General features: G+C 51.5%; 1 protein-coding gene across 7 annotated transcripts in view; it reads right to left on the bottom strand.

Annotated features, from left to right (window-relative positions):
* Positions 1-2,469: 2,469 nt before the first annotated feature.
* INCENP (inner centromere protein) overlaps positions 2,470-12,154 on the bottom strand; it is a 134,209-nt gene continuing 124,524 nt past the window's right edge. For 5 of the 7 annotated variants that reach the window (XM_064287930.1, XM_064287931.1, XM_064287932.1 and 2 more), the window contains 8 exons: positions 10,395-10,504; positions 10,199-10,319; positions 9,671-9,805; positions 8,055-8,272; positions 6,091-6,169; positions 5,826-5,933; positions 4,507-4,657; positions 2,470-3,012 (listed from right to left, as the gene is read on the bottom strand). In XM_064287930.1, coding sequence (XP_064144000.1) covers positions 2,798-3,012; positions 4,507-4,657; positions 5,826-5,933; positions 6,091-6,169; positions 8,055-8,272; positions 9,671-9,805; positions 10,199-10,319; positions 10,395-10,504 — 1,137 coding nt within the window. In that variant the 3' untranslated portion in view covers positions 2,470-2,797. The remainder of the gene's footprint in view (positions 3,013-4,506; positions 4,658-5,825; positions 5,934-6,090; positions 6,170-8,054; positions 8,273-9,670; positions 9,806-10,198; positions 10,320-10,394; positions 10,505-12,154) is intronic. The other 2 variants (XM_064287935.1, XM_064287934.1) reach the window with 1 other exon arrangement.

Below are 12,154 nucleotides of genomic sequence, written 5' to 3' on the forward strand. Positions count from 1 at the left end.
AAAAAAAAGACCAGACTTACTGGTCTGACAGAGACTGGAGAAACCCCAAGAGTATGGCCCCCAGACATACTTTTAGCTCAGTAAAGAAGTCACTCATGAGGTTCACCCTTCATCCAAATATTAGACAGGCCTATAAAGCAAAACAAGACTAAAGGGGCACACCAGCCCAGGGGCAAGGACTAGAAGGCAGGAGGGGACAGGAAAGCTGCAATAGGGAACCCAAGGTTGAGAAGGGGAGATGTTGACATGTCGTAGAGTTGGTGACCAATGTCACAAAACAATGTATACTAACTGTTCAATGAGAAGGTAGTTTGTTCTAAGCCTTCATCTAAAGTACAATTAAAAAAAAAAAAAAGAACTCTTCAAATTTAACAATAAGTAAACAAACAACCCAATTAAAAAGTCAGCAAAAGACTTGAGCAAACACTTCACCAAAGAAGATATACAGGTGGCAAGTATGCACGTGAAAAGATGTTCACCATCATTAACCATTAGGGAACCATGATGAGATACCACTACACGCCTATTAAAATGGCTAAAAAATACTAGCAATACCAAGTACTGATGAGAATGAAGAGCAGCTAGAGCTACCTTTGTTTCCGAATAACAACTTTTTCCCAAGCACTAAATAAATATGCTACAATAGGTGATATCTTGACATTGTGGCTTTTGGCAAAGACACACTCACCAGTTCACTCAACAGGTTCTAGTCAGAGGATATCATATAGAACTGGAATTGTACACCATATTTGAATAAACCATAAAACGTTTTTCTTTGCATGGGTAAAATCTTCCAGCCTTCAGTCATGGGTATGTGCTCACTATTTCCTCACTTGTACACTCTTATATTTAGCCTTTATTTTGTCCTAAAGCACGGGTCGGCAAACTTTTTCTGCAAAGGGTCAGAGAGTAAGTATTTTCAGCTTTGCAGGACATTAACTCTGCCCTCCTAGCAGAGAAGCAGCCATAGACAATAGGCAAATGAACAGGCATGGGTGTGCTCCAATAAAACTTTATTTACAAAAACTGACTACAGCTTGATGTGGTCATAATTTGCCATTCCATTATAGGGGATGGAGATGGCAAGCGCCAACCCTCAAACATTTAGAACCCAGCAGGCTGCTAGTGGACAGAACCAAGCTGCCTTAAATTGGTACTAAGCATTGGACAAGTGGCTTCCTGGCTTTGTTGGGGGAAACATCTCACTGCCTGCAAGCTATGGTCCCAAGGCATTTTCAAGAGGCCCTTTCGGATCAGATTTCACCTTCAGCAGCAGACACAATTTCTCAAGTCATTTCACCAGCCATGCAGCAAGGGGGTAGCCAGAGGCACAGGAGGCTGAGGGATTGTCTAAGGCAGAGCTATATCAACAGTCCAGGTCTTGTGTGGCTAACTGCCTCCATACATAACTGCCTCCTTTGCCATGAGACCAGAAGAACTGGATGGTGCCCATCTACCATTACTGAACATTTTGATCAAAGATTCTATAGAAGAATCCTGTTCAGAAAGAGGGAAATGTAGAACAGAATCTCAAATTCTCATGGACTCCAGACTTTCTGGAGCCATGGAGGCTGGTTGAACCCCTGAAACTATTGTCCTGAGATAATCATTGAACCTTAAACCAAAAATAAACAAAAGAAAAAAACTGTTGCCATCGAGTCGATTCCGACTCATAGTGACCCTATAGGACAGAGTATAACTGCCCCATAGGGTTTCCAAGGAGCACCTGGTGGATCTGAACTGCCAACCTTTTGGTTAGCAGCCATAGCACTTAACCAATATGCCACCAGGGTTTCCAGACTAAAAATAGCCCCTGAAATCTTCTTAAAACCAAACAATAGTTTAACTTAACTAGTAACAAATGTCTGCCTTGAGCATTATGCTCTTTTAAGAACTATCTATATGGGATGAACTTGACAATAGCAACTAGAAAGATTAGATAGGAATCTAAGGGGGCAGTGAGTTTATGTTAGTGAGAGAGGAACAACTCAAAAAACAGAGGATGAGAATGGTTATGCAACTCTAAGAATGTAATCAATGCCCCTGAATTGTACATGTATAAACTGTCAAATTAGTGTATTTTTGCTGTGTATATTCTCAATGACAAAAATAAATCATTAAAAAAAAAAAGCCCAGGTCTCCTGATCTCCTCCTCAGGTCTTCCCCCCGACCCACAAAAACAGGAAGCGTCTGCACCTGCCCTGAAAGTAACTGAAGAGACCAGTGCATCTCCAGGGTTGTCCAGGGGCTGTATAAAGATACCGGGGAAGTTAGGAACGATTGAGATTGCCAGTCAGGTATACTGAACAAGTATCACCTGGACACCCAGGTGATCTTGACACATACCCCAGGTGAAGGAGCAGTGTCTTGGTCCTCCAAGCTACCCAGGGGCCCAAGACACAGAGCAGCAGGGCCAGGGCCCAGGGCATTAAGGTGAGGCCCCCAGTCTTCACAATATCCACAGCAGGCTTGAAAGAATATACTTTATTAATCTAGCTTTCAAATACTAGAGGCTAAAAGTCAGCTGAATTATAACAACCTATTTACAGAGTGCTGCCTGCAGGCCAGGCAGGGTTGGGGCTGGTTCTTCCCAGCCACCCACCAAGCCCAGCCTCCAAAGAGGCTTGAGGTCACCTTCCACCTGCAGTAGAAACACCTGGCACACAGAGGACATTTCTATCTACCTGACTAAACCCTCAGGGATGGAACACAGGTGGGAGGGCACCAGACCAATACAGAGTCAGACAGACAGACACAGGCAGGGGCTGAGACTGCCCCAGAAGGCCCATAGGCGGCCTCAGTACTTCTTCAGGTTGTAGGTCAGGCTGCCTGGGACCCTGGTGCCCTGCAGGGGTGGCGAGTTCCAGACGGCAGAGCTGGTGCGTTTATGGTAGCGAGGCTTGCTCTTCTTAAAGATGTCCTCCAAGTCCAGTGGGAGAATGGTCCCAAAGAGCTCAAGAAGGTTTGGGGGGTGGTAGTACTGGTGGATGATGGCCTGGCTGAGCTGGGTGCCTGCAGGGGGACACAGGAGGGCAGGTCACTGCCTTGTGGCTCTCCATGAGCCCCTCTTCTCCCTGCCCCACCCGCAGGCCCTTGTCACCCTCTGCCCCAGTAGGCTCATGGAGCCCTCCTCCTGCCTCCTCACCACCAACCCCTGATAACACTCTTATTTCACATTCTCATTGGTGGCTTAACCTAAACACGAGTCCTCAAAGGCTTATGTGGGCCAGGCCCTGGACCCTATGACTACCCGGGAAGGAGGTACCTGTTCTCCCCAACCAGGCTGAAGCTATGGAGGTGTACAGCCCTGCCAACAAGGTGACGAGGACCCTAGGCATCAGGAGCAGGAAACACACGCCTGGCACTTGCTCAGTACCAGGCACGGTTGCAAATCCTTTCCACATCCAGTGAAACCTGTGAGAGCCGAAACACGACGGGACTCCCTCGTTTTTCTGGGTCTCACAAGTTTTCCACCTTTGATAGGGTGCAGTCTCACCACTTTTCTATCAGTTGTTTTAGTGGCAAATATTTGCGTTTTCCTTCTCTGAGAGGTTTCCGCCTTACATAGGTTCTGGCTCTCACAGGTTTTACTGTACAGCTCATTTTGTCCTCAATATACCCACTCAGGTGGGGGTTACTGTCACCCCGTTTCACAGGCGAGGTAAGCGGTCTACAGACAACTATGATGTTCAGCAACAGAGCCACACTGACCCCTGCCCACTGCCACCTCGCTGACAAATTGACACCAGCAGTTAAGGAGACCAAGTCAGACTACTGATTCAAATGAAGGGAAATTCATAAGAGCAGGTCTTCTGTAGGGCACTGACCCTCTGTGGGATTCCTGGCCTTTCCCTCTGGGACGGGGGTCTACACCCTGCCCTGGCCTCCAGCTCAGCCAACTCAGTAGAGCACCCACTGCGTGCACTGGCTGTCCACTCCACTCCCAGCAGGCCTTGCTCCTAGGCCTGAGGCAGCACAGTCACACTCACCACACTCCTGTTTCAATGCTGGGGCCAGTCAACTCTGGGGTCAAACCCTGCCCAAGCACTGCCCCCCGTCCTCCTCAGGGCCTTTTCTGCCTTCTCCAGCCAGCTGGAACTCCCAGCTCCAGCTCTTAGCCTAAACCCATTACCACCTTAGCACTATTCCCGCCCCCAGCTGTGTATCTGGATCCAGTCTCATCATCCTGCTGGGCAGGATTCCTCCGAGGGGCCTACAGTCCAAGCTAGAATACCCAGGACGACCCCTGTCCCAGGGCCAGACTCGATTCCTACAGTTGTTGACAACAAAAGAGCACAACCCTGAAGGTCTGGTCCTCAGATGAGCCCACTGGCTCCAGGGGCCCAACCTTCCCTGGCCCCATGCCCAAAGCCTGCTGGAGGCTCGGTGCCCAGGCCAATGCCTTAAGTCTCCAGCCCCCAGGCACAATAACCTCCCATCGCCTCCAGTGTCCTAGAAGGCACAGGTGGAACCCAAGTCTCCTGGGGAGCTCTGGGCGCTGCTTACCGCTGGCCCAGGCAGGGATGGGTTTCCGAGGGTGGGCCTCATCATCAGTGGAGTCATCGCTGTTCAGATCCATCCCATAGTTATCCGGGTTGATCTTGGGGGGCCCCCTGCGCCCTTGTGGAGTCATTTGATAAGAGGTACAAACTGGAGACTGGAAGAGATCAATGTGGCCGTCAGCTCTCCTCCCCCTGCTTCCGGCACCCCAAGGGGGCAGTGTACAGAGGCAGAACCAGGAGGCATCAGGGCTGTTGTCACCACCCCCACTTCACGAGCAAAATGAAAATGTCCAGGGCCCACTTTTCAGTGTCAACGAGTCAAACCACACACACTCCTCTCTAGTATCCTTTCACATGTTAAAGTACGTTGCAAACGCCGCCCCAGCTCAGCAGGTATAGATTCACCTCTGTCTTTTTAACGGCCCCAGGTTGTTCCACTGGACACTCCGTGATTTGTAATTTAACCATCCATTACAGATGAACATTTGGCTAATTTCCAAGTTTTCAACATTTTAAACTATGCTGCAGTGAAAATCCTTCCTTATATTACGTTTTGTTTCTAACCGCAAAACACCAGGAATGGCCTAAATGCTCAACAAGAAGGGCTGGCTAAAGAAATTCTGCTGCATCCAAACACTACACATGAAAAGACCCAAAATCAAACCCGTTGCCATGGAGTCAATTCCAGCTCATAGCCACCCTATAGGACAGAGTAGAAGTGCCTCACAGGGTTTCCAAGGCTGTCATCTTTATGGCAGCAGATCACCAGGTCTTATCTCCCACAGAGCCACTGGGTAGGTTCGAACCACTGACCTTTCAGTTAGCAGTCAAGCTCATGAGCACTGAGCCACCAGGGCTCCTCTAAGGAATACTACACAGCCATTAAAAATAGGCGCCATACATGCTGACATAGATAGATGTCTACATTAAGGGAAAAAAAAAATCACGCAGCCGAATGCTATGTATACTCTATAGTCATTCTAAAATATGTGCGTACACATGCATGTGTGTGTGTGTGTGTGTGTGCACAACTGTGTGTGTGAAATGGTTATATATGTAAAATCTAGAAGTATACATACCAGGTTTAATAGAATTTACTTCTGAGTACTTTTTTTAGCTTTAGACTCTTAGAAAGTTCAGTTGTTTTTTTACAACAAATTCTACTTTTAGATTAAGAAAGAATATATGCATCAAGACTAATAAAACCAATGAGGTCAACTGTATCCTTTCTCTTTCTTAGGGTCCTAATGCAGTCCGTGCTGCCCGGCTACAGGGAAGAGAATAATCAGAGCAGGGCCGTCTCAGCTCTGGGGCCAGCCTCACCTGCACATCCATGGTCACGTTCGGGCCTTTGCTATTCGCTGCTGCCTCCTTAGCTTTCTTCTCCTGCTCCTCCTGCAGCCGCTGCTCAGCCAGGCGCTGCTGCTCTTCCTGGAGCCCAGCACCAGCAGGGGTGTTAGAAAGCCAAGGGTGTGCCCTTCCCTCCTCCAGTGCCACACAGCATGGCAGCGAGGCAGCTCCTGCACCAGGAGTCAGCAGATCATGCCTCCCCAGTCAGTCTCCCAGCCCCTCAGAGGACACTCCTTACCTTGTTCTTCTTCTCCTCCAGCTCCCTCTGCATTCGTTCCTTCTGCAGCCGCAGGGCCTTCTCCCTCTCCTGAGCCTCCCTGAAAACCAAGCAAGAGCCCGTCAGAGCAGGAACTGAAGGCCAGGCTCTGTCCCTTCCAGGGAAGCCAGGAGGCCCACCAGGACCCGCCTGGGAAAATGGAACGGCAGAACGCACACCTTGGCTTAGAGTCAACAGCTGCGCTTCGTCCAGAGGGCTGAAGGAGCAGGAGTCGAGCCCAGCTCTGGAGTCCACCAAAATCTGACCCCTACTCTTCCCTGCAACTCAAGTCTCCAGGCCTCACTTTTCTCTTCTGTACAATGGGATCAGAACTCCTCTCTTCCAGGGTCATCACCAGAATTCAATGAGATAATCCGTGTTACCTCCCCAGCACCAGCTGATACAAATGCAATGCTCTGCTAGCATCGTCCTACCCTGCAGGCCAGACACTGGCTCCGAGCTGCTCATGGGCCTTGGAGTCACCTCCACAACTTCCTAGCTGATGACCTTGAACAAGTCATTTAACCTCTCTCAATCCGCTTCCTCCTCCGTGAAACAGAGCTGATGGTTCTGACCCCAGAGGGGGCTTCAGGCAAGGATTCAACAAGGAACCGTGCCCAACAATGGCTGCAGCCACATCACCATCACCCAATTCCACACAAAGTTGCTGGCACTGCCAACACCCGTCCAGTCCTAAAACACATTAGTCACCACCCACCCCGTCTTCCCCTCCTACTGCCAAGGAAAGTCAGCCAAGTGCTCCTCTCTCTGGCTCAGCCCACAGGACCAGGGCCACCTTTGTGCCAGTCAATTAACGAAGCCCCGCCCTGTCCGACCCTCTGTCTTCAACTCTTCCACCCATAAAGATGGACACAGACAAAAGTCTTGCCCAGCCTTCCTGGCCTGTGTGCATCCTGGGAGGTGGAAGCGGGAGAGAGGGTGGCTGTTGGGCCTGGGTCTAGGTATGTCTGTGTGTCTGTACAACCACGTGGGCATAGTGTTCTGACTACACGCAGGCAAAAAAAACCCAAATTCGTTGCCCTTGAGCCAATTTCAACTCATAGCGTCCCTGTAGGACAGACTAGAACTGCCCCATAGGGTTTCCAAGGCTATAATCTTTATAGAAGCAGACTGTTACATCTTTCTCTCACGGAACAGCTGGTGTGTTGGAACCATTGATCTATCCGTTAGCAGCTGAGCACTTAACCACTGTGCCACCAGGGCTCCTTACTAATGGGCACAGGATCCCACGTATCTCCTGCCAGCAGTAAGTGGGTTGCAGCCCAGGTTCCAGTACAAGAGGCACAGGGTAGGCCCCAGCTACACCTGTATGATTCGTGGTGGAGTTCCTATTTACTGCAGAAAACCCTGCGTCTGCCAGTCTGGAGACTCAGGGATCATCTGGCCCACAGCTCTCACTGCAGAACGGTCTGGAAATGTCAGGGGAGAGCGACAACCTGCATTGTCATCATCACCAGGGAGGTGCATTTAGTGGGCAGGGGCCAAGAATACTACAAGTCCTGCAGTGTACCAACATCACCACAAAAAACTCCCGATTCAAATGCAAACAGTATCCCTGTTGAGAAACATTGGCTCAACCTGCCCCACGTCAACTGAAGAAAAAAATGAACCAAAGGGGCTGGCACAGGTGGTTGAAGGCAAAACCAAGACAAAGCCCCCGTTGACCTGCCCACTGCCCCAAGTCCCCTGTAGCCAATGTGCACCATGTTCAGGCGGCCCCCGCTGTGGGCAGTGGGTTTGGAGCCCAGAAAAACCTGCCCTTCTTTGCAAGCCGCCAAGTGAAGATACAAGTTGCACCCAGGCAGCCGCTTGCTACACCACTCGCTCATCCCCACACACGCGGGAGCACAGGGCGGAGGCGCGGTGGAATGGCAGGGGTCACCTGTGGGCAGTGGGCCGCCTGCCTGGCCTCGGGCTGCCCTCACCTCTCGGCCTGGAGCCGCTCCCGCTCCCTCTTGCGCTCCAGCTCCTTCCGCTTCTCCTGCTCCGCCAGCTGCCGCTCCTGCTCCCGCTGCTCCGCCAGCTGCCGCTCCTGCTCCCGCTGCTCGGCCAGCCTCTTGGCCTCGGCGGCCTTCCGCTGCCGCTCTTGCTCCTCCTCCTTCTTCTTCTGCAGCAGCTCTTGGTGGCGCCGCTCTTCTTCCTCCTGAGGTTTTGACAGAGAGCAAGGTCAGGGCCTCTGGCCAGGCCTGGGCCGGAGACATCCAGTGGGGAGGGGAGGCTGGCGGGAGGGTGGAATGCCGGCCCCACAGGGCAGCCCGACCCCTCTGGCGTCAGCCAGCATCAGAGGCCAGCAGGGCTGAGCCACGGAACACCCCACACAAGGCCCGGCAAAAACCTCCACAATCAGCCTGAGACGGCATTTTGTGACAACCTCTTTTATTAAGCAGTTAAGAGTATAAACTCTAGGGCCAGGCTCACCAGCTGTGTGACACTAGGGAAGCCACTTAACCCTTGGCCTGTTTTCTTGCCTATAAAATGGGAACAGCAATACTTACACCTCATGGAGCTGCTGAGTTTAGACATGTAACACACTTAGAACACGCCTGGCACATAGTAAATACTCAATAAATTTTAGCCATTAAGTAATACCAGCCCCTAATGACAGACTGGTATGCCCTGGAGTCGTAAGACTGACCGTCCCAGGATGACCATGCAGACATAGCGTTCAGGGTGTGGATACTAACAGCAAACACGTACACAGCACTCACCATGCACCAGGCAACATTCTACATACTTCGCGTGTGTTAACACATTTAATCCTCACAACAACCCTATAAAGCAGTTACCACTTGTTATAGATCTAATCGTGTCCCCCAAACACCTGTTGTAAATCCTAACCCTTATACCTGTGGTTATAATGCCATTTGGGAATGGGTTTTCTTTGTTGTGTTAATGAGATAGTATTAGTGTGGGTATGTCTTAAGTCAATCTCTTTTGAGGTATAAAAGATTAAACAAGCAATGGAGCAAGCAGAGACGGGGGATGACAGCTGCTATGCCACACGAAGATCACCAAGGAACCAAGGAATAGAAGCTGAAAAGAGACAAGGACCTTTCCCCTAGAGCCAACAGAGGAAGGCTTCCCCTAGAGCCAGCGCTCCGTATTTACACTTCTAGCCTCCTGTGACAGAATAACTTTCTGTTTGTTAAAGCTGGCCACTTGCACTCCTGTTACAGCTGCACTAGATAACTAAGATACCACTGTTACTGGAAGTAATGGAAACACAGAGAGGTCAAGTAACCTGCCCAAGTTCACACAGCTAATACATGGCAGAGCTGAGACTGGAACCCAGAAAAGTCAGGCTTCAGAGTCCATGCACTTAGCCCTCAAACTGCCACTGCTACAAAAAATGGAAGGCAGGTCACTGTTACCGTCGCCATCCCAGAAGCTTTTGTTGGACCTCCTTCTGGGTCTGAAGCAAAGCAATTCACCAAGATCAAGCCAACAAAGGGTTGGCCCAGCAGAACCTTCCTTGGTGGCCCCCAGTCATCACAGCCCATCCTGCCCCACCTCTTCCCTGACGCCCCAGCCCTCTGCCCACCTGCGCTCGCACCTGCTGCAGCCACTTAAGCCTCCGCGCCTCCTCCTCCTGCTTCCTGCGTGCCTCCACCTCCTCCATCTTCTTGGCCGCTGCCTTTTTCTTGGCCTTCTCCTCTGCCAGCCGCTCCTCCTTGGCCTGCAGAGCCCCCGCCCCATGTGCCCACTGAGCACTCCTGCTCACTCAGCCCTGCAGAATGGGGTCTGGAACTGTGCGTGGCAGGCCACCCACCACCCAGCAAACCCGCTCCTTCCCCACAGTCCAGGGCAGAGGGCTCCAGAAGCTGATCCTGCCCGGAAGCGTCAGAGCACCCACTCAAAAAGGGCTGCTGGGTGAACGAGCCAAGACCTTCAACCCCCACGGGACTCAGAGTGGACTCCAGGCCCCATGGGGCAGAAATACTGGGCATCCAACCCATAACTTCCCCAGGGGTCCAGGCCTAACCTGCAGGCCACCAGATCTGAACTGCTTGGCTCCCCCCAGGGTGCAGCCCACCCCAAAGTTGGCCGCCCATCAGCCCGAGGCACACACCTTCTCTGTCTTCTCATCGATCTGAGCAAACTTTTGCTCGATCTGCTTCTTCTTCTCCTCCTTCATCTGCTCCACCCGCTCCCGGGCCTGCAGCACCTTGCGGAGACGCTCCTCACGCTTCCTGCGGGCACAGGGCCGTCATGGGGTACCCAGCCGAGACTCGGGGCAGAGCAGCGGTTGGGGCCGGGACACTTACAGCTTCACCTCCTCCAGCCGCCGCCGCTTGTCCTCCTCCACCTTCTGCCTGCGGAGCTGCTCTGCCTCCTCCTTGCGCCGCAGGTTCTCCAGGCGCTGCCGCTCCTTCTCCTGGGGAGGGTGGGGCGTGAGCACACAAAGCTAGTGCTGGGCTAGGGACACAGCCAGCCCAAGACAACCTCCCAACCCAAAGGGCTGCCCAGCGGTCACCCAGCAGCCCCCAGCCAGATGGGCAGCAGCAGCATCTTATCACTCTCATCCACTTAGAGGCAGCAGCATTGCCCCCTAAACATGCCCTCCACTCCACCCGGACCAAGTCCTGGGGCTTCAGCTTCTCCTCCCGAGGAGATCCAAAGGCCTCCCAAGGGCCTGAGTCATGAGTGCCCTTGACTGAGTCCAGCCAAGCCACAGACAGCACAAGAATCAGGGCTCCGAGGATAACTATGTAAAAGCTGCCTTTGAAAAGAGAACAAAGAATGAGATTGGGAAAGGCAGCTCTGAAAGTAAGATTAATGTAATATTGACAGGGTGGCAGATACCCAAGCGTTAGATCGTTATTATGCTTTCTAATGTGCACGTGTACACACACATATATATTTTCTTTTGTCTGTATCAGCTATGATAGTTGAAAGAAAATGGGAACAAAAGAAAATATAGCCAAATGCCAAGGGAGGTCGCTTTAAAGTGGCAAGATAGATCAGGGGTGGTTATTTTTTTCCTTTTATTTTCCAGACTGCCTAGGATATGGCTATGTCACTCTAGCAATTTTAAAAAGAATTTTTTTTAAAGTATTAGCTGGTTGTCCAGTAGAACCATGCCGGGACCACCCTCCTCAGCAGGCCAAGAAAGCCCCGGCGGTACGGCCATAGCACTGGACAACCAGCAGAGACAGATGGGGGCTCCAAGGCCACCCTGGCCCCAGACAAGACTGGTGCCTTACACCTGAATGGCCAGGGGATGTGAGTGGAGGCTAGGGCCCAGGCTGGGGCCCCACCCCTCCAACCCACCTGGCTCTCCCCAGAACCCTTTGGCCCTGCTCTCCCCACAGTGGTCACTGTTCATCTTCCCCTGGCCTCTGGAAGGTACATTCCCACCCAGAAATCCGGCCCCAAAGTAATCAAACCCTCCTAAAGATGGAGAGTTAGGATTCTAATTTCAGTTAAGAAAGATAAACACTCTGCGCTGTCTCTCCTGCCCAAAGTGGCTATAAAACCTGAATAGAATGCATGGAGCCACCATCTGAGGCCTCTGAAAACCAAATAGTAGCAGGCAGATGAGGGAAGAAGACTAGACTTCAAAGCACTACTGGCTGCCAAGGAGTTTTCCATTTTTTCCTCCCAGCCTAAACTTAATGCAGCCCAAAACCCAGAAGGGGTCAGGTAGCGAACTCCAGGAAAGCCGTCAAGTTCTGGCTCAAGAAGCAAGACGAGAACTTCTAACAGAGAGTACAGAAATCCCATATTTGTTTTTCTCTCTTTTCTCCTTTCTCTCACGCCCCACCCCACAAGCAGTCTTATGACAACGGTGGCAGTGGAAGTTAGAAGGACCCACAAGAGTCAAAGCTCTATGGAAGGAGGAGAACCTTTCTCTCCAGTCTAGGGAGCTGTGATCCCAAAAGGTTGGCGTAAAACCCTGCGGCTTTCTTCTTTCTCTGTCTCCTCGCTACTCGACCTTGAAGGCAGACAGGGAAGCCTGCAGCGAGCGGGATAACCAAAGTCCCAGGTTCCTGGCTGGGGGACAGAGGGGGAAGCCCCAGCGAAC

The sequence above is a fragment of the Loxodonta africana genome, chromosome 7 (genome assembly GCF_030014295.1).
Source record: "Loxodonta africana isolate mLoxAfr1 chromosome 7, mLoxAfr1.hap2, whole genome shotgun sequence".
Taxonomy (NCBI): domain Eukaryota; kingdom Metazoa; phylum Chordata; class Mammalia; order Proboscidea; family Elephantidae; genus Loxodonta; species Loxodonta africana.